Here is a 22,529-nt window from a genome sequence, read left to right on the forward strand (position 1 = left end):
ACCTTGCTTGTTTTATTGCAATGTACCCTTAATTAGTCTCCCCTTCCTCCAACCTGAGTTCCACCCAGCCTCCAGAGTGAATCTGCTAAAATGTAAACCAGATCACCTCTGCTTAAAACCCCACTTTAATCAGAATAAAAGTCAATGTCCTAACTTATCTAGAAGGCCCTACACAATCTGCTCCATCTCTCAACCCTTGCTGACTCCTTCTACTGACCAGCCACACTTACACCTTAGAGCCTTTGTACATATAATCCTCTTTCCCTACCTTTTCCTCATTTCACTCAGGTTTCTGCTCTGTGCTGGGTTGAATAATGTCTCCCCCAGAAGTCATGTCCACTTGGAACCTCAGAATGTGCCCTTATTTGGAAATAGGGTCTTTGCAGATGCAATTAATTAAGATGAAGTCATGTTGGATTAGGAAGTATCCTTACAAGACACAGATACATAAGCACAGAGAGGAGAAAAGACCATGTGAAGATCGAAACACACAAGCAGAAAACAGGCAGGCAAATACAGAAGGCAGAGATTGGAGTAGGCTGCCACAAGCCAAGGGATGTCTGGAGCCACCAAAAACTGGAAAAGACAAAGAAAGATCACTTTTCTAGAGGTTTCAGGGGGAGCACATCATGTCTACACTTGATTTCAGACTTCTGGCCTTCAGAACTGTGGAAGAATAAATTTCTGTTGTTTCCAGCCACCTAGTTTATAGTACTCTGTTAACAACTGCCTAGGAGACAAATATGTGCTCAAAGGTTACCTTTGCAACAAGACCTTCCTGGGATACTCTATTTAAAAATGCAAACCTGTATTTGACCCATAAGTGTTCCCTACCAATTTTTTGTTTTGTTTTGTTTTTTTTTGCTCCTTGATATCATTAGCCTCCAATGTGCTGCATAAATTTTAATTTATTATTATTATTATTGGGGGTCTGTGTCTGTTCACAGACTTACTTACAGAAAAATATAAGTTTCATGGGGGTGAGAATTTTGTCTGTGTCATCTCCAGCATCTACAACAGTGCCTGGGACAGAGTGAACAATTAATGAATTTGTTGTTGTGGAATAAAGGCCCAGAACCACTCTTTATTTCACCCCCAAACCAGGTTCTTCTCCCAGTTTCCTCCACCCCAACAAATGGCAACTGTGTTCTAGTTATCTCCAGCCAAGGAATCTTGGAACTCTTCTTGACTCCTCTGTTTCTCTCATCCTCCCATCATCAAACCCCACCAGTTCTCTGTGAAATCCACACGTATACCTCCAGGCACTGGTTCTCCCACCTCTGACCTGCCCTGACCTGCCCAAGCCATTGTTGGCTTGCCCTACAGTATTTTACTTGCCTCCTTGTCATTCTCCCTGCTTCTACCCTTGCTCCCCTAAAGGGGATTTTCCAGTCAAAAGCCAGAAAAATGCCTTTAAGATTTGACTCAGAGCACGGACATTCTCAACTTGAAACCACCCCGACAGGTTTCCCACCTCGGAAGAGAGCCCAGCTCCTTCTATGGGACAGACACTTCCCAATCTTGTCCCACACACCTCCTGGAACCCATTTCTTCCCTTTGCTCACTCCCTGGCACCCACCCTTTTCCCTTTTTGTTCCTTGAACAGGCCAAGGCTCACCTGTCTCGGGGCCTTGATATGGTTTCCTCAGCCTAGAATGCAGCGGGTCACATGACCTACTTCTTGGCCTCATCCAGGACACCCTCAAAGATGCTTTATCTGAGTGCTTCCCTTGCCACCCCACCTAAAATAGCATGTGCATGCACACACACTCCCACTCAAACACATGCTCACACACACATTCTCAACACATCTGCACACACATGCACTTTCAAATGCACACAGATTTACACATAGGCACACCCAAACGCTCACACACATGACGTTGTCCCCTTAACCTTCGTTTCTAAGTTTTTGCTACCACCTGGCGTTATGTGTTTACCTATTTTCATCGTCTGTCAAAACTCCATGGAGCAGTCAACATGTTTTGTTCACCGCTTTATTGTCCACACCAAAAATGAACCCCAACAACTCTGGGCTTCCTTATCCCCAGCACCTAGAATCTTAGAGAGACATAAAGACCTTCTTTCTCAAAAAGTAAATATTAATCTTCGAAAAAGGACTCTGGCCGTTGTTGAGTCTTGTGTCTTCACCTTGGATATTTTCTGGAGCCAGAGCAGTGCCGAGCTGTGATTGGCCAGTTGGGTCACATGCCCCCTTCTGGGGGGGGAGGGGAGGCAAATTAAACCAAAGATAGAGGAAGAAAAGTTTCTAAAAGGAGAAAAGAGATTTTGTTAGCAGAATACTGGGGTTGGGGAGGGTATGGCGGAGGCAAAAAACAACAGACGGTCACCCCTGAGATTTTCCAGAGTGTGCAGAGAAATCCAAGGATGAGTTGGGCCCCTGGTTGAGAAAGTACCCCTAAATAACCGGACCTCCTGCACTTTGGGAGAGGACGTGCTGACTCCACAGGCAGCGTGCCTGGCACCGTTTGATCCCGGTTTCTTAAATGAAGCCCTGTCAGATGCTGCAGGAGGGGCGTCCCCAGCAGGAAAATTCCAGGGGCTGCACAGTGAAGCAGGAGGGAAGAGAGGAAAGCAGGGATCAGCTGCATCAAGTGACATGTGCTTTCTATTTTTCCCCGTACGTACTGTGGTTCACCAGCTCATTCGCACAGTTCTGCATCCATGGCTATAAAGATCAATTAACAGCTTATTTTAGGTGCGGGTAAAATCAATTCAGTTAAAAAATAAGTAACAGCTGTGAGGTGGGCAGCTGTCCATACGCTCACATACGGAAAGGATCTATATCATGCTGCCATTATTTTAGTTCCTTGATGTTTATTTGTTCGGCAGATACTCGTAGCTGCCAGCTGGAGAACACAATTTGCAAACGTATTCCTGAATATAGAACTTGTTTCTTCGGCTGCCCGGAGATTGGGGTGCCCAAGCTAAGCACCAGCCTATTTTCCCCATGGTCCAGGGACTTTAAAATTAATAGCACATGCAGAGGAAAAACTAAACCCTTTGACGTCACTCTGGAAATGAGGAAACAGAAACAGAAAAGGCTGCGCTCCAGTAAGCAGCCAGGCTGGGAGCCGATTGGTCTCCCTTTCCTTTGCCTGTGGCAACTGACAGCGCCTCCCAGCCCCGCGGCCGACCGGGCTCGGCCCCGTCCGGGGAAAAGTGGTGTCCTCAGCCGGAGGGGACCTCTCCTCTACCTTCCTTCCTTCTCTGGCTCTCTGAGCGCCCTGGTGTTTCCTTCTTTCTCTCTCTCTCTCTCTTTTTTTTTTCTTTTCCTTTTTTTTTTTTTTCACTTAATTATATTCCTAATCCTGGATGAAGTTGCTGGATTCTGCAGCACAAGTCTTCATGAACTGGCAGCACGGCTCAGAGATTTCACGGCATTCAAAGGTCACAGAACTGCCGCTATGGTTAAATGTCTTGTTTAATGGTTGAGGTATGTACAACAAATCTAAGTGGCCAGCTAATTTCTCTTGAGACAGCAAATCACAGAGAGATGGCAGGATTTTTATTTTAAATGAACCTGTATATATGTGTACATATATACACACACATATATATATGTTGGTCTGTGATGGTTACTATAGCAACCAGCTTTTGAACTGACTAAATATTATCACTTACCTTGAATTAACCGTTGAAAGGCAACAGGGTTTCATTCCAACTATTAATGAGAAACTCCAGCCATTCTCACCATACTTTGAGGACTCACTGAGCAAGGCTTTTTTTTTTTTTTTCTTAATGAATGCAATATTTCTTCTCCAATGTAAATCTTAGAGTTGGGCCATTTTCATTTTTGGTGGGACGGGATAGGGAAATGTCAGTAAAAGAGTTGCTGTGGAGGTTGTGAAAGAGGAAAGAAGAAAATAAGGTATTTTCTTCAGTTTGTTTTGTTGCTGATATCAGACTAGAAGAAATTAGTGGAAAGAGGGGAAGAAGCTGGTAATGGGATTGAAGATAGACAGACCTATAGAAGGTGTGTTAGAAAAATGAATTCTGGGGGGAAATTCACTTTATCACCTTTTTGTACTTAACAAAAAACATGTGTTGGAATTCGGAATCAACAGGGGACATGCAAGTATTGAGTTGGAAGAACTGCGATTTCTATTTTGTATAAAGGAAAATAAAAACTCCCTTCATATTGCTGCAAGTGTGCTAATTACCTTTTCCTACAATAGTTGAATGCAGAGTAAGATATTTAATTAGGGAGTTAAGTGAACAAGCCTGGTGCTAATTAATGATCTATAGATTCTGTTTGTGTGTTCTGCCCAGAGTGATGATTGCAATGTCAGAGTAAATCTCTCTGCTCAGGAAGGAAAGCTGATGCGTTCATATACAGTAAGCAGGCCAAATGCTAGTGGAAGCAGGACAGTTCATTGCAAGGCTGGCATCTTGAATGGTTCATTATTATTATGTGTTAAGGGGGACTCTGCTAAAAATCATTCAATATATGGTGGCCAGTTTTCTTATTACCTTTCTCAAAGTTATGCAATTGCAAACAAGATAGGATTATTTGAAGCCATTACTCTGCTTCCAAAATTTCTTACTTGATTTTTTTTAAAGTTCCTATTCTCAACATTGAGCACCAGAAATCTTTAAAACTGGGTCATGTTAGCAGTGATATTAAGCAAGGTTTCAAACACAGAATGCATTTCTAGGAGTTAACAAAATTAACTGCATGAGACTGTGATGTACTAAGTTAAGAACTGCAAAAATATTAGCTCTGAAATGCAGAGGATGTGCTGTGAATGGACAATCACTTTTCTGCAGCTCCTGGTGGGAAAACAAGGACTTTGTGTATTGCAAATGCATAACTGCAGCTCCTCCATTTCCTCTGTTTTATGTTTTTTTTTTTTTAACTGTCTGGTGAAACAAAGACGGGTGTCAGTACTTATGTCTTGATTGGCATCTTCTCTAATAAAATGAAGTCACTTTTTGCATCAAGTAAAAGCCTAAAGTGAAGTTTTTCCTAGTAGCAACTCCAAACCTGTATCTTCTTTTAAGAAGAGGTTTACATAATACTGTGGTCTGCCTGCTTTCAGAATGTACTCACTCCTCTGAAAAACAGGAGACAAAAATGATTGGTGACTAATGTCAGCAAATCCGCTGGGAGAAATATTTTTTTAAATCAAGTTACTTAGGGCAAGGGTGAGAAAATCTAAGATATGACAGAGGTAGGCATCTACTTAAGGAAAATTATACCAGGTTCATCTTTTAATGCCCATTGCTGGTTCTCAGTAAACATCTAGTTAAAATGTTTGATGAGAATTTGCTACCCTTCCTGTATTGTAAATGCTCATCATTTTCATACCCATCATTTTCACCTGTCTTTGAAATATATTTTTGGTGTCAGTCCAGCCTAAAATATAATCAAGAAATCAATACATTAATGTACAGAGGAGGACATTCCAAATTTTCATGTGCCATTTTAGTCAAAAGATGTCTTATCCCAAACAGACATGAAAGTAAAACGACCAAGTGTCCTCGGAGTAGGAACGTACCTCCTGGAAAATACCTCTGCCTAGTAATTAATCTTCCAAAGTCTCATTTGTTGTTATTCAGGCTCAAATCACAGGGGGAGCTGCTTGTTGACTCACAGAACATCGTGTTGGAAGGAATTTATTAAGTGGTAAACTAATCCAAGCAAAACTAAAAGGATTCATTATGTTAAAAAGAACTGTCTAGATTAAGTATCAGAATAAAATTCAGGACCTATATGTAGTTGCTAAAAGGTATTCGGAGAGGTTCGGCTTCCATTGCTGAGGTCTGAGTTACTTAGTGGGGGATCCTCTAGATACAGAAATTCTTACCCAGAGAGTCCACCATCCTGTGAACTTAGTTGGTGTATCTCCAGAGAAATCTCCAGACACGTGAAAATCTCCCATCTATAGGCAGGTGTCTCTGAGGAAGCAGGGATTTGGCATTTGGGAATTTACCAGGTCCCTAGAACAGGGTGAGGCATCTTTCATCTGTGCCTCGTCCCTACCACTTTCCTTTTCTCCCTGGAATGTTGCTCGGGGCGTGCCAGTGGTCCATCTAGGAGTGGCCTTGGGGTCAGCACCAATGGCTTTTCCAAGTATCTTGGGTGGGTTTGTCACATCCTCACTTCGATTTGTGACATGTTACCTGCTTGGTAAATTAGCAGTATTGGAAGTGGTTGATGTGGAAATTTGGGGGTGGGGGGACGGGGGAAAAAGAGATGTAGGAAACTTCTACATCCTGGCATCGTTCGAGATTTGAATCCAGAGGGTGAAAATATGTCAAAGTTCTGATATATCATTAAGGTATTTATATGTTCCTGCTTTCCCAAGAATCCTTTCAGTGTCCAGACGAGTTTGTTTGTATTTATAGGTCAATTGGATGGAGTGTACTAAACGACGAAGCAGACAGAGTGGGTGGACTGGGGCAGGCGTGCTCATTGACTCTCACTAGCTGGGTGCACTGGATTTAGTTTCCTCCTCTGTAAAAGGAGCTGCTGGCACTGAGTTATTTCTAATGTCCTTTTAGGTCCATACTTTTTATATCATTCTTATTCTTAATTGGGGTGGGTTTTAGTTGCCTGGCTGCTAAAATACAACACAATGGGTGGGGTTAAGCAACAGGAATTGATTGGCTCATGTTTCAGAGGCTAGAAGGTTTGCTTCCTCCCATGGTCAGTATCTTCCAGCTCACTCGCCATCTTTGGGGTGCCTTGGTTTTTCCATCACGTGGCAATGCACATGGCAGGCGTCTTTTTTCTCTTCCGGATTCTGTTGACTTCCGGCTCCTGGCTGCTCCCCGTGACTTCTCTCTCCCTCGGACTCTCACTCTGCTTATAAAGGACTCCAGCAATCCAGATTAAAGTCCAATCTCATTCCATTGGGCCATCCCTTAGCTGAAGTAGCACCTTGAAGAGACCAAGGACGTGTCAAAACCCGGAGCACAATCCCATCCACCACAGGGAGTGTTTGTGTTTAAACTCCCTTTAGACATAAATGTGGAAGTGTCAGACCTTTAGTCGTAAAACATGATTGTATGCTTTCTCTGGGTCCAGCACCATGCCAGTTCAGGTGAAGTGAATGAAAATGTAGGTCAGCTAGGAATCCCAGCTTCCCGCAGTTTATATTGTTTGAACATAGAGACAAACAAGTGGAGTCTTTGTGGAGAAATGGAGGAATGAAAGGAGGAGAAATTTGAAAGGAAGGTGATAATGAGGGAAGGTGGCCTAGAAGAGGTAACCTATGCAATTTGGAATTCAAAGAAAAAATGCTCTATTCTACATCTTTATAGATATTTATTCTTTATTATTGTTCTCTTTAATATGACCAATTCAAGACCTTGCAGTCCTTTTCAAATAATATATTTGTAGTGGTGTTTGTTTTGGTTTGCTAAAGCTGCCAGAATGTAATATACCAGAAATGGGTTGGGTTTTTCAATGGAAATTTATTAGGTTAAAAATTTACAGTCTAAGGCCGTGAAAATGTCCAAATTAAGTCTTCAGGAGGAAGATACCTTCTCTCAGGAAAGGCTGCTGGCATCCGAGTTTCCTCTGCCACATGGGAAGGTAGATGGCAATGTCTCCTGGTCCTTCTCTCCAAAAATGTCTCTGGGCCTATTGGTCCTTGCTTGTTTCTCCCAGGGCATTTGTATCTAAGCTCTCCCTCTCTCCATGAGCTCTCTTAAAGGACTCCAGTAAAAGAGTGGGTCACCTCTCCATGGAAAGAACCTGATCAAAAGGTCCAACCCAAAACTAGTCTGCCCCACAAGAATGGATTAAAATATATAGTCTTATAGAGAGAAAGCCACAGAAGCTAAGAGAAAAGCCCTGGAAGCCAGAAGCTAAAAGTATCAAAACCCAGATGAAAAGAGAGAGACCAGCAGATGCCACCATGTACCTTGCCATGTGACAGAGGAGTCCAGAATTGCCAGCAGCTGGTCTTTGGGAAGAAAGCATCACCCTGATGATGCCTTAATTTGGACATTTTCATGGCCTCAAAACTGTAAGCTTGTAAGCAAATAAATACCTATTGTAAAAGCCAAGAAAATAAGAAATACATAGTCTTTTCTGGGATACATAACAGATTCAAACCAGCACAGTATTCTTTAAAAATATAATGTTAAACAGTGGTTGCACCATTTGACATTCCCAACAGCAGTGAATAAGTGTTCTCTTTCTCCACATCCTCTCCAGCATTTGTCATTTTCTGTTTTGTTGATAATGGTCATTCTGGTGGGTGTGAGATGATATCTCATTGTGGTTTTGATTTGCATTTCTCTAATGGCCAAGGAAGTTGAGCATCTATCTCTTCATGTGCCTTTTGGCTATTTGTATTTCCTCTTCTGAGAAGTGTCTGTTCAAGTCTTTTTCCCATTTTGTAATTGGATTGGCTGTCTTTTTGTTGTTGAGTTGAACAATCTCTTTATAAATTCTGGATACTAGACCTTTATGTGATATATCGTTTCCAAATATTGTCTCCCATTGTGTAGGCTGTCTTTTTACTTTCTTGATGAAGTTCTTTGATGCACAAAAGTGTTTGATTTTGAGGAGCTCCCATTTCTTTCTTTCTTTCTTCAGTGCTCTTGCTTTAGGTGTAAGGTCTATAAAACCGCCTCCAATTATAAGATTTATAAGATACCTCCCTACATTTTCCTCTAACTGTATTATGGTCTTAGACCTAATGTTTAGATCTTTGATCCATTTTGAGTTAACTTTTGTATAGGGTGTGAGATACGGGTTCTCTTTCATTCTTTTGCATATGGATATCCAGTTCTCTAGGCACCATTTATTGAAGAGACTGTTCTGTCCCAGGTGAGTTGGCTTGACTGCCTTATCAAAGATCAAATGTCCATAGATGAGAGGGTCTATATCTGAGCACTCTGTTCAATTCCATTGGTCAATATATCTATCTTTATGCCAGTACCATGCTGTTTTGACCACTGTGGCTTCATAATATGCCTTAAAGTCAGGCAGCGTGAAACCTCCAGCTTCGTGTTTTTTTCCGCAAGATACTTTTAGCAACTCGGGGCACCCTGCCCTTCCAGATAAATTTGCTTATTGGTTTTTCTATTTCTGAAAAGTAAGTTGTTGGGATTTTGGTTGGTATTGCGTTGAATCTGTAAATCAATTTAGGTAGAATTGACATCTTAACTATATTTAGTCTTCCAATCCATGAACACGGTATGCCCTTCCATCTATTTAGGTCTTCTGTGATTTCTGTATAATCTTTTTTTCTCTGTTATGGTTTTATTTCTTTTTCTAAATCGATGCAAATGTTCTAAGAAATGATGAATATGCAACTGTGATGATGATATTAAGAATTACTGATTGTATATGTAGAATGGAATGATATCTTAATGTTTTGTTTGTTAATTTTTTTAATAAAAAAAGTAAAAATAATATATATATATATTTAACACATTATATATATATAATGTGTTAAAGAGGGCCAAAGCTCCCCCACAGGTGGATTAATGCTGCCTGTGCCTAAGATGGTGAACTGAAACAATGTGTTGGCATCTTCACCATCACTCGAGTCTAGAACCATGAGGAATTATGGAAAACAGAGTCCTGAGGGAGCTCTGACAGCAGCCCCTGGTCCCAGCTGCCATTTGGCACAGGCAAGAGCGGGTCATAAGCTGTGAAGGGCTGAAACCTCAGTGGGAAGTGGCTGATTACCAGGAGAACCCCCAAGCAGCTCAGAACATCTGCACAGCACTTGTGTGACTTAACGGCAAATTTCTTATATGCTGAAGCCTCAGTTTCCTCATATTTAAAGTGAGGCTGTTGGAAGACTTCTAGTAGATGCTTTTCCCTTTCCATAGTCCATGATTTACCCTGAGAGTAACGCTGAATCAACAGCATGCATTTGTTTTCATTCTTCCACCCCTCGCGTCCTTATTTCCACCACTTCCCTTTATAGCTTGCCTTTAGAGGCTGCTCAAATTCACATAAATTCACCCTTCTTGAGTAAAGAAAACAAGGCTGAGGATTTTGGAGAATTACTCCCCAGAGAACTATCAGTCTCCTGGAATTATCACCTACCCTTGCCCCATGTCTCTTAGATCCCAGGCTGTACAGCGTCTGAGACAGTAAACAAAGTGGTTTTTGTCTGTTGTAGCTGGGGCCTCTGTGTTACTGGACAAGTGCCCACCCCGTCCTAGATTTTCTATATTATGTCGCTTATTGGCTCTTTAACTCTAATTCTCATTTCTTTAAGAGAACAAATGAAAATGTGTTGATAACTAAGCAGGGTGTCCTTAGAAGAAACTTTTTAGGAACGTTGGTTTTCCATGGAGTGCCTGAGCTGAGGTTTGCTGGGATTGCCCCCTCTAGGGTGGGGTTTGACACAGGTCTCTAATGCAGAGCCCACAAGGCAGGGCCCACATGGCTCAGTTAGGGGGTTCTGCTGTCATCTGCTCTGGGAAAGGCTCCCAGTCACAGCCCAGGCACAGAGGGGGAGCAGGGTTTGGTGTTTCAAATAAACCTTGGGTGCACAAAATCTATTAAGCAATAGATAATTCTTAACACTTTTCTGTAATACCTCAATATTTTGATACTTTAAATCCTTTTATGGGTGCTTTATGCATTTATTTGCATACTATATAGAACGTGAAAATAATAGCCTTAAGACAATATACCAGTAAAAAAAGTTTATATGTAATACATTTGAAGTTTCTTTTCCCTCCTTCCCAGCTTTCTTTCCACTTTCCTTCTTTCCCTCTTGTCTTTCTTTTTGTTATTTGTAATTGGTAATGAGATTTTGATGGGTTCCACTATGCTAAAGATAGGTAACGTTTGTTTTAGTTTTTGTTTTCTAGTGGTCCATGAATATATGTACAACTTTTCATTAAAATTTTGGCTCATACTTTTTTCTTACTAATATTCTGTGTTTTACATTGTCAAAAATAACGTTTAAGTTATAAATATAGAATTATCCTTTCTACATGACCATCATTACTACCCTCTGCTCCACACGCATATTGAAGGGATTCTTTTCAAAAAAGGTATTTAAATACAGTGACAGATATTTAAGACTTTTTTTTGGTATGGTGTACGGTGGGGGTCACATTTCATTCTTTTTCCGTGTGAGCATCCCATTATTGCAGCACCATTTGCTGAATTTTTATTTGGTTGTTTTTTTGTTTGTTTGCTTGTTTGTTTGTTTGGGAAGTTCATGGGCCAGGAATTCAACCCAGGTCTCCCACATGGCAGGTGAGAATTCTACCACTGAACTATCCTTGCACCCCCGGATATTTAAGACTTTTGAGCACTCAGAACCATATCCTTTTCCTTGGGATGAGATGTGGGGCCCAGGGTGAGCCCTGATATGAGAAGTAAATTTCCATGAGTTCAGGTCTAGAGATGAGGAGGCTACTGTGTGCCTGAGTTGGTCAAACCTTGATATCTAATGTTACCAAATAGTAAATGTTTTACAAACTTTTTGATGCTAGAAATTCTTGGCTAAGAACATATGTAATTATGTTTATTTTGGCATTGTTTGTAATACATTAACAATCAGAAGCTACCTAAATTCATCAGTAGGTGAATTGTTGAACACATTTCTTTATCCATGCAGTACAGTACTTAAGAGGAGGAGGTAGATTTACATGCACAAATCAGGAAGGATGTTCAAGAAATACTAAGTGAAAAAAAAAACTATGCTACATTACCATTTGTATAAATGCACATACACTTCCACATGCACTAATAGAAAATTTCTGGAAGTTCACATACAAAAAACTTAACATTGGTTACCTCTGGGTGGAGGACTCAGCAGAAAGGATAGGAATAAGACTTACGTCAAGAAATAGAACAAGTATATCCCTTAGAATTGTTCAAGTTTCCCTTTGTAAATTCATTATAGGGAAAACACTGACATTGGCTTATTAACTTGCAAAAATTTAAGTTGAGGCCAAAATCAGAAAGTAAATGAGAAAAGAGTTCTCATCTGCTTTGTTAATTCCTGCATTGTTCCTTCTTCCTTCGCTCCTTATTGAATCTCTTCCAAGACCCATCCACACTTCTGGGGAGCTCAGTGAGCATGGAAGTAGGAGGTTCAGAGTGAGAAAACAGATACCATCACTCCAGCTTGAGTAACTCTGAGCATCTCCAAGCACCAGTATCCTCAGGTATAAAATGAGTTGACACCCAACTTCATTCCTTCCAGCTGCAATGCCTGTCTAAGAAAGCTTGCTGACTGGTACACGCCAACCATCTGCGAACTTTTTCCACAAAGTGAACATACATATTTTACAGCTTTTAACTTGATTTTCAATAAGGTCTAATTCTTCAAATTAATTAAATATACGAAATGTATATATATTCTTACAGTGTTTAGGGAAACCGCACGTCACGGACAGAATTGCAAAGTAAATATACACTGTTAACGTCCTTTAGTCATGAGAGAGGAGCAAACACAATTTAAGTTAAGATGTGCAGTTCCTACAGTAATATAAGAAACCCATGTTTCTTCCATTGGAATATGATTTATACATTTCTGGGTTTTCCAGGAGGAAAGGGAAAAAAAAAAAAGGAAATCTTCATTTCCTTTTCTCATTATGCCACTTGCCAGCTGTGTCTAGCCACATGAAAGACCCAGCCATTCACACAAGTGTGGAGAGCGCTCTCATAACAGGAGACGCTGCGGCAGGACGGAGCCCTAAAGAATGCCTTGATTTAGAAAAAGGTCATTAAATCTATGAGAAAAGTTGTTTACTGTGCAATAGAATTATAGTATATTTCCATGTCTTTAAGATCAGTGTTCTTGCCTTTTCAATAATACAAAAATTCCATTTTGATTTTGCTTTTAGTTTTATTTGGAAATTGCAAGTATTAGCCATTTTAATTTTTTAGTCATCTTTATTTTCCATTTTTCTAGACCTATATTACTGTGATTAGAGTACGGAATACACTTTAAGTTAAAATAAAGCAAAAGAGAGGGACATAAAAAAAGATGGGAATTTGTGTGATGTATTTGTTTTGAATCACCAGAACCAATGTTCTAAAGTTTTCTCTAGAAATCCCTTGTAATAATTTAAAGATTCAAGTGTTATCAAAATAATTCAGTGATTTATAAGTTAAAAAATTGAGAAGTATTATCTTCTTTTTTATTGACTGTGTTGCCCTCAAATGTCCTTGTATGGGTGTATGAGAGAGTGAGGGCAAAATCTTCCTCAAACTTGAAGATACATTAGAAGTTTTTAATATGGGATTTGTGCCAACAAGCAGTGAGCTGGGAAGCATAGCCTGCTTAAAAATATTTTGTCTCCATTAATTGTGAATCATTAAAAGGAAGTAAATGGAGTGCATTTATTGAATTCAATGCAATAATACATAATTTTTAAAAATTCAGTTTGATTATTTTAAGTGAAGGGAGAGAATGGAAGGCAGAAACAAAATGAGGATCAAACTTTCTGTAAGGAGCACTGAGCTTGTAACATAAAGCTCCAAGTTCAAGTTCCAGAGGCTAGTCTTACCGCAAGTAATATATCGGGCAAGTCATTTAACATTTTTTGCCTTTCAAATTCTAAAATGTAAATTTGAAGTTAGAGTACTGTTAGGCTCTAAAATCTCTAGGATTTACTTAGTTTGCAAATGGACTGACTTTTAAATCTAATTATGTAACTTAGTTATTTCATAACACAAATGTCATGTCACTCCTTCTTAGTACATTCCTGTTAGGTGAGAATTGGTTATACCCATTTTAAAGACAAAGACGTTAAGGCTCAGAGAAATTACAGCTAATAGAATTAGGATATAGTGTCAATGCCTACTTTTCTGATGTCAATTATTGTTTTTATAAACTTAAAATACATTATGTTTAAAAATCTATTTTAATCATTCTAAGAATGTCAGAAAAAATTTAAGAAATTTTATGTGAAACAAAATAATCTCTTAAAAGTGTAAAGCTATCTATTCAGTGTGTTTCTTTTAAAGAATGTCAAAGTATATGGAGTCATTATTATTTCATTTTAAATGTGTTCCCAGTGGACGGATATTGCACTGCAAACTTGAGAAGTTTTGGCCTGAGGCAGTATTAAGTTGTGGATATAGGTGTGTTTTGTTCATTTTCATTATTACATAGTGTTTCATTATCTCAATATACAACAACTGATTTATCCATTCTGCGGAAGGGGCATTTTGGTTCTATCCAGTTTTTAGTGATATGAATAATGCTAGCCTGAGTTTTTCTGTATTTGTCTTTTTTTGCACGCGTAACTAAATTTCTGTTGGTATATATCTAGGAATAAAGCTGTTGGGCCACAGGAGTGCTCACATTCCACTTTAGCAGAAAATTCAAAATTGCTGAGAGTGGTTACAATATTTTATGCTCTGACCAACAATGTATTACAGTTCAGTGGTCAGTTGCTCTACTTCCTCACTAACTCTTACTTTTCAGCAATTTTGATAAGTGAGTTGTGGTTTTAATCTGCATTTCCCTGATTACTAATGAGTCTAAGTAACTTTTCACATGTATATTGACCATGTAAATATTCTCTCTGGGAAGTGTCAAATCAAGTCTCTTTGTATATTGATTGGTAGAATTGATTTTTTTCCACTTACTTGTAACATTTGAATTGTGTTAAAATATATATGATAATATTGTTCCTTTATACTACTTTTTTTGTGTTTGTTGTATGGTGGGGGTCACATTTCATTCTTTTCTTATGTGGCTAGCCCATTATTGCAGAACCATTTGTTGAATTTGGGGGGAGGGGAGAAATTACATAGGCCAGAAATCGAACCCAGCTCTCCCACATGGCAGGCAGGAACTCAACCACTGAACTACCCTCCTTTTAACTGTTTTTAAGTATGCAATTTTCAGTGACATTAGTTACAGTCACAATGTTGTGCAATCATTACCAGAATCTATTTCCAAAACTTTTTCATCATCCAAACAGAAATTCTGCACTCATTAAACAATAACTCTCCATTACTTATACACCCATACTTTCACTTGTCATGAATTTGTCTGTTATAGATATTTCATGTCAGTGAAATTATATAGTATTTGTCCTTTGCTGTCTGGTCAGTATCACATAGCATAATGTTTTCAAGGTCCATCCATTATAGCATGTATCAGAACTTTATTCTTTTTATGACTGAATAAAATTCCAATGTATGTATATCCACTCATCTGTTGATCAACACTTGAATAGTTTCCACCTTTTGGTTAATTTGAATAATGCTGCTGTGAGCACTGATGTACAAGTATCTGTATGAGTCCATATTTTCAATTCTTGAGGATGTATACAAAAGATTGCTGAGTCATATGTTAATTCTATGTTTAACTTGTTGAGAAGCTGCCAGACTTTTCCATAGCACCTGCAGCACTTTACATTCCCATCAGCAATCCTTGAGAGTTCCAAATTTGCCACATCCTTGTCAATACTTATCTTCCACTAAAAAAAAATTAGCCATCCTAGTGGGTGTGAGGTGATATTTTATTGGGGCATTGATTTGCATTTCCCTAATGAATAATGGTGTTGAGCATCTTTTCATGTACTTATCGTATCTCTTCTTTGGAGAAATGTCTATTTTTTTTTAATTGCACTATCTTTATTTTTATCTTGAATTATAGAGGTTCTTTATATATTCTCAGGGTTAAACTGGAATTTATTGAATTTTAATATTAAGGATTATTATATGTGTTATAAATATTGTCTCCCTCTGCTAAAATTTCCTACTTTGTTCTGTTTCTTCAATATTGTTTTGGCCATTCTTGATTCTCTGCATTTCCTTGTAAACTTTATGAGCAACTTAAGATTTCCCACAAAAAAAACAAAACAAAAACAACCACCTTCTAGGATATAGGTCAATTGGGGAAAATTAACATAATTTCCTGAGTTTTCCAATCCATGAACATCGTATGTCCCTTCATTTTTTTAGGTCTTCATTAATTTTGCTCAATAATATCTTCTAGCTTTCTGTGTAGTGATTTTCCATATTCATTGCTAGATTTATTATTAAGCATTTAGTATTTTGATGCTATTATGAATAGTATCTCTCCAATTTCTATTTTAATTTTTTTGCTACTAATACATAGAAAAATATTTTTTTCTATATCAAATGCATTAGCAGTGTGGCTAAGCTCACTTATGAATTCTAATTCATCGGTATATGTGTTTGATTTTCTAAGTAGGCAATCATACCATTCGAGAGTATTGACAGTTATGTATCTTCCTCTTCAATATTTTGATAACTTTTTGTCTTATTGCACTGGGCAGGATTTTCAGCAAATTGTTGAAGGGGAGATGGTGTGTAGCATTGTCTTGTTTCCAATCTCAGAGGAAAAGCTTTCAGCATTCCACTATTCAGTAAAATATTCCCTATGACATTTGGATGTTTCCTCATATTCCTAGTTTGTTAAGAATGTCTGTCATAGCTAAATATTTAATTTAGCAAATGTTCTTTATAATATTTATCCTATAATTTTACTTTATTATTTTATAATTAATATTGTAATTGACTTTAGAGTGTCACATCAAACTTGAATCTTAGAATAGATTCAACATGGTTGTAATATATTATGCTTTCTTTTTTATCCTGTATTATTCTGTTTCTGGATTATTAATATTTTTTAGGATTTTGAAATTATGTTGATCAAAATGATTGGCCTAAAATGATCCTACCTGTAATGTCCTTATAACAGTTCTGCTGAGCCCATAAAATTACTTAAGAAATATTATCCTTTTGAAGGGGGGGAATATTATTCTTTTTATATTTTTGTGGAGTGTTTGCATAATTCATGTTATTTCTCCCTTAAATGTGAGTTACAGTTTGCAGACAAATACATCTGGTCCTGTAATATTTTGTGACCAACGATTTTAATCCATTACTTTTTTAGGAACCATTCAGATTTTCCACTTTTTTTGATTCAGTTCTGGTATGTTTTGTTTGTGTAGGTTTTATGTATTTTATCTAAATTTAATAACTTATTACCACGAAGTTGCTCATAATATCCTGTTATAATACTTTTAATAAGTGTATTATTTTGATTATACAATTATTACTAATCAATTATACTGATATTAGTTATTGGTGTCATTTCTCTTTTTTCTCCATCAATTTTGTCAAAGGAGTTATCAATTTTATTAGATATTTTAATAAACAACTTTTGCCTTTTAAATCTTTTCTATTATGTAAGCATATTTGTTATCTATTTTTATTAAAATCAGTCCTTTATTATTTCCTTCTTTCTCCTTTATTTTTTATTTTTTAATATTTTGCTGAAGTTTTTCTAACACAATTTCAGGTGCATCCTATAAGTTTTAAAATTTAGTGTTTTCATTATCACTTAGTTTACAGTAATTTCGATTGTGATTTCTTTTTGGACTGAGGTTATTTAGATGTTCATTTATTTATTTGCGAACCTATGTGGGATTTTCTAGTTATCTATTTGTCGTGGTTTCCCAATATAATTCAACTGTGATCATAGATCATGGTCTATTTAAATAGGTCTTTGAAATTTGTCGAGGATTGTTTATGACCCAACATACAGTAAAAGTTTTATAAATAGTCCACATGCCCTTGAAGTAAATATATATTCTGCAGTTGGTAGATGCAGTGCTGTATTTATGTCAACTAGAAAATTCATTAATCATGTTCAAATGTGTATCTTTACTGATTTTTTTTGTTTCTATCCATTACTGAAAGAGATATGTTAAAACTACCATATGATTGCCTGTTTCTCTTTTGAATTCTGTCATCTTTTCCTTCATTATTATGTGGAGCAATATGGAATTACTATTTTTGTAGGTTAAAATATTTGAATATCAGCAATTTCATATAGTTCAAACTAATAAATTTTATACTATGGTGATTGACCATGTATTACAATGGGGCAGTAATTGGTTCTTAGGAGGTAAATATAGATGGTGTGTGGCCTTCCAAAGACTCCTAGTACATAAATGGATATACAGTGTATATATAGCATTAACATTTCATTTTGGGGATAGTTAGGGAAAAACTGTATGAAAAAGTTCTTTAAGGTGGCAGAGTGATAGTAAGCAAAAGATTGAGAATTACTGAGTTAAATACAGATATGAACCATAACTTTATGGTACATTGAAACTTTAATTATAATAAAATACATCTTTTTTATTAATGCTTTTTGCCTTCAATTCTATTTTGACTGATACTAAAATCCATATAACCAGCTCTCCATTGGTTACTGTTTTCATGGGTCATCATTTTGATTTTTAAATTTTCTATATGTTTATATTTTAGATGTATCTCTTTTACAAGCGAAAGATAAATAAATTTTGTTTAATCATTCAGTCTGATTATATTTGTCATTTCAGTGAAGTGTTTAGTTCTTTTTATGTTTCATGTAATTAGCTATACATTTCGATTTAAATATGCCAACTTACTATGTACATTCTATTTTTCCTGTCTGTTCCATATTTCTTTTCCTCTTTGCTTGCTTTCTTTGAGATTCAGTATTTTTGTCATTGCATTGCCCCATTCCCTTGAATTTGTTAATTTTTCATTCTTTTACATTGTTTTACTGGTTACTATTGAAGTTAGTGTCCCTTTGGCCTAATCAAAATATAATTCAGATTAGCACTTTTATCTCTTTGCAGAGAATTTGAAGATCTTAGAATATTTTAACTGCATCTATACCTCTCAAATTATGTGCTATTGTTAAAGTATTTAATCTTATGACATTTAAATCCCATTGCTTTATTATTTTTTGTTGTTTATAATCTTATATAATCTTCCTTCCTTCCTGTATCTCTGACATTACGTTCCTTTAATGCAGTGATGATTTGGTTCATTTGTATTTTTTTTTCTGAAATATCTTTATTTCACCTTTGTTTCATAAGGTACCTTATCTGTCCCATAACTTCCATTATTTCTGTTGAGATGTCAGCCAACAATCTCTTTTTTTTAACTTTTTTTTATTGTATAGTATAACATATATACAAAGCAAAGAAAAAAGCAATAGTTTTCAAAGCGCTCTTCAATAAGTAGTTACAGGACAGATCCCAGAGTTTGTCATAGGCTACCTATACAATCCTCTAATATGTTTCCTTCTAGCTGCTCCAGAATATAGGAGGCTCGCAGGCTTAAATACTTTTTTATCATCACAATCGATTTTTTTTCCTTTTTTTTTTTTTGTGAGCAATAACATATATACAAAAAAACTATAAATTTCCAAGAATAGCACTGCAATTAGTGGTAGAACATATTTCAGAGTTTGACATTGGTTACAATTTCACAATTTTAGGTTTTTACTTCTAGCTGCTCTAAAATACTGGAAATTAAAAGAGATATCAATTTAATGATTCAGCATTCATATTCATTTGTTAAGTCCTATCTTCTATGTATAATTCCACCATCACCTTTGATCTTTCCATACCTCTGATTGGGGTTGTTTGGGCTGTAGCAATTCTAAATTTTTGCTATTGGAAAGGTCTGTCACTAATATGGGGTAGGGAGATGGAACTATCTGATGTTCTGGAGAGGCTGGGCTAGGTTTCAGGACTTATCTGGACCAGAGACCCATCTGGAGGTTGTAGGTTTCTGGCAAGTTATCTAAGCCTGGAACACTTGTCAGCCAACAATCTTTTTAAAACAATCTATCCTTTTTTTCTAGTGTAAAATTTTCTTTCCATTTTTAATTTCCAGGAGTTTTACCATGATTGCTTAGGTGTGTTTTCTTTGCATTTGTCCCCTTTGAGATTTGTGTGACTTCTTGAATGTCTTTGAACAATTTTGGAAAATTTGCATTAATTTTCTTTTTTAATAATGCTTCTTGTTTTATAGCCCTTGGTCTTTTGGTCCTTCCTTTCAGTTACTTTATTTTGATCAATATTGTATTTCCCTAATACTTTCTGTACTGTACCCAATCTATCACTTAATGTAAAAGTAATGTAATATAGTAATTAATTTCTTAATTTCAGTCACGGCATTTTTCAGTTCTAGAATTTCTTGGGATTTATTTTGGTAGTTTCTAGGTCTCTGTCACAATGCTCCATCTGGTTTCTCATAGTCTTGAACATATTATGCATTTATTTTAAAGTCTTTGTAAGTTTATTATTTGCATCTAGAGCATCTATTTCTCGTATCTGCTGGACATCTGGTTGGACCAAATTGTCTTGCATCTCATACGTCCAGTTATTTGATAGCGTGCTGGATATTGTATAGAAAGAATTTTAGAGCTACCTTGAGTCTAGTGTGATGTTATCTTTTTCCAGATAGGATTTACATTAGTTTCTGCAAAATTACCAGTGGCGCTAACAATCCCAATTACCTTTTTTAGGTAATTACCAGATTTCAGGTTAAATGGATTAATATGTATCATGGTGCTTAAAACAATGGCTGACACATAATAAGCACAATTAAACTATTCTTTTCTTTTCTCCCCCTTTATTAATTTTCTTGAAAGGATGTAGAAAGAGAGAAAGAGAAGATAGTTTTAAGACTATCCTAAATGGCATTAAAAGATTTCAGTATATTCCATAAATAAATGCTTTCTCCCTTTCCTGTCTTTTCTCTTATATCTGAAATGAATTTTATAATGGGAAATTCTATTCATAAAAATCATTAATTAAGTAGATACAAATTAATAAGTATGTGTTCAGTTTCCATAGTTCACTGTGGCCATTATACCCATTATGTAAAAATTTTAGAAAAGTAAAGAATTACAATCTCAACATGGTAGTTATTTTATAGTTATAATTTGCCAGAAGTACTTTGAAAAACATTATTAGTTTTTAAATTGCTAATATCCTAAGATATCACTGGTTAAAGAACTATTTTTAATAGACACTGCCTTTCATCTCCCTCTCTCATTTCCAACCAAGGTTGCTTACCAAAATATACCATTTAATCCTGAATTATTGTTTTGATCATGCAAGTTGATGTTGTCTTATATAGTAGGTGATACAGATTAGCCACAGTAAGCTGTAAGCAACTTTCTTTATTCCCCAATTTGTTTCACAGTTTGCATGCTACATGCACACAAACGTAAAGTCTCTGAATAAAATGATAGCCCATATGTGTTGTAAATATGCAAAAAGACATATATTTTCAGCACAGTCATCATGTCTTGTGGAATTAACAAATTAATAGTTTAAGACAAAAAAAAACCCTACAATAAGCTTTACCAACAGTCTTATTGTACAAAACACATCTTTGGTGTTCTGTATTTATCTATTGCTTTTGGCAGTTTGTTGACTCTTCTTTCGTGTTTTCCTAGTATTTTATAAAGGTTTTCCAGTGCTGGCATACTTGTTTGGAGCACAGGTGAACTTGAAAAAACAACTAAAAATTGCAAAATATGTGAAATTCTTAACCTAGAATCCAGTCATTAATTATTTATGAGCAACTCACAAATAGCTTGAAAACATATATGTTTGGAGAAGAAATATTAAAAAGTTAAAGAAAGCGTGCTTGATATATACTGCTGTATTGATTTTTAAAAAGCTGAGTTATATTTCTAGTTTTCACAGATTATGTGGTCTTTTTTTCTTGTCAAAAAGAAATGATAATATTGGAATTTTAAAAAGGATCAATGTTCAATAATTTTAAAACACATTAATAAGTATATACAAAATACATTAAAACATAATTAGTATGTTTTCTAAAAGGTTACTATTTTCAGTTGATAATATCATACCTTATAGGTAAAAGTATAAACTAAGAAAAATTGATTAATATTAATCCAAAGGTTTAAGTAAATATTATGCATTGTGCCATAAAATTTTAAACTTAAAAGACATTTTTAGCTTTAACACATTATAGAATAATTTTTAAAAACCTTTTTATAAACTATTGAGTAACTAAATGGAAGTTATATAGTGTTTAATTTCATTTTCTCAAATTCTTATGAAAGGGCACATGAGTTTGTTCTGTTTTTAATGAAATAAACATTTATGGTGTTCCTTCCTTAAAGAGATTCAAAAAGATAACTTAAAGAATTCATACATGAATTTTTTATATCTATATTTTAGGTGTTAATTTTTAATTAAAAAAACTAATTAACAAAACTGGTTATTTTTACCTGCATTTAGATTATTCAAATAGTCTGGAAGAAGCAGGATGACTTCAATTATTTTCTAAATGTGAAGTCGGCCTAAAATTATATCATTTTGAAACTTACTGCTTTTTTGTATATGTTATTTTTCACACATAAAAAAGGAATTGTGTTTTGTAGGATGTTGGCTTGAAGATTGATTTCAAGATCTTTTTTAGTGGTTTAAATATGTAAAGTATGCAGGAAGTGTTTCTGTTGAGGAAAAAGAGTACTTTTTCCCCAAAGTGAAATAACTGATTGTTGCAGAATGAGAAACAGGAACGTGTAGGACAAAATGGAGGGATATAGAAAGTTATAGAAGCTTTGTTGGAAGCAAATTTTATTGGTTGTGGTTAAAGTTGGCTAAGATTTTATAGTTTTATAAGATTTTTAATAGTTTTCTTATCAGTATCTTCATGCAAAACACGAATTTATTTTTCAGTTTGTTAAAATGACGATGTTTTCTTGGATGATTTGTTTGCTCTTAGTGAGAGGCCAGAAAAGGTT

General features: G+C 36.1%; 1 protein-coding gene across 1 annotated transcript in view; it reads left to right on the top strand.

Moving 5' to 3' along the window:
- Nucleotides 1–3,092: 3,092 nt before the first annotated feature.
- The window catches only part of PDE7B (phosphodiesterase 7B), a 297,021-nt gene continuing 277,584 nt past the window's right edge, over nt 3,093–22,529 (top strand). Inside the window, exon 1 of the mRNA XM_077144099.1 lies at nt 3,093–3,457. Within this exon, the coding sequence (XP_077000214.1) occupies nt 3,437–3,457 (21 nt within the window). The 5' untranslated portion in view covers nt 3,093–3,436. The remainder of the gene's footprint in view (nt 3,458–22,529) is intronic.

This window comes from Tamandua tetradactyla, chromosome 25, assembly GCF_023851605.1.
Source record: "Tamandua tetradactyla isolate mTamTet1 chromosome 25, mTamTet1.pri, whole genome shotgun sequence".
NCBI classification, from domain to species: Eukaryota; Metazoa; Chordata; class Mammalia; order Pilosa; family Myrmecophagidae; genus Tamandua; species Tamandua tetradactyla.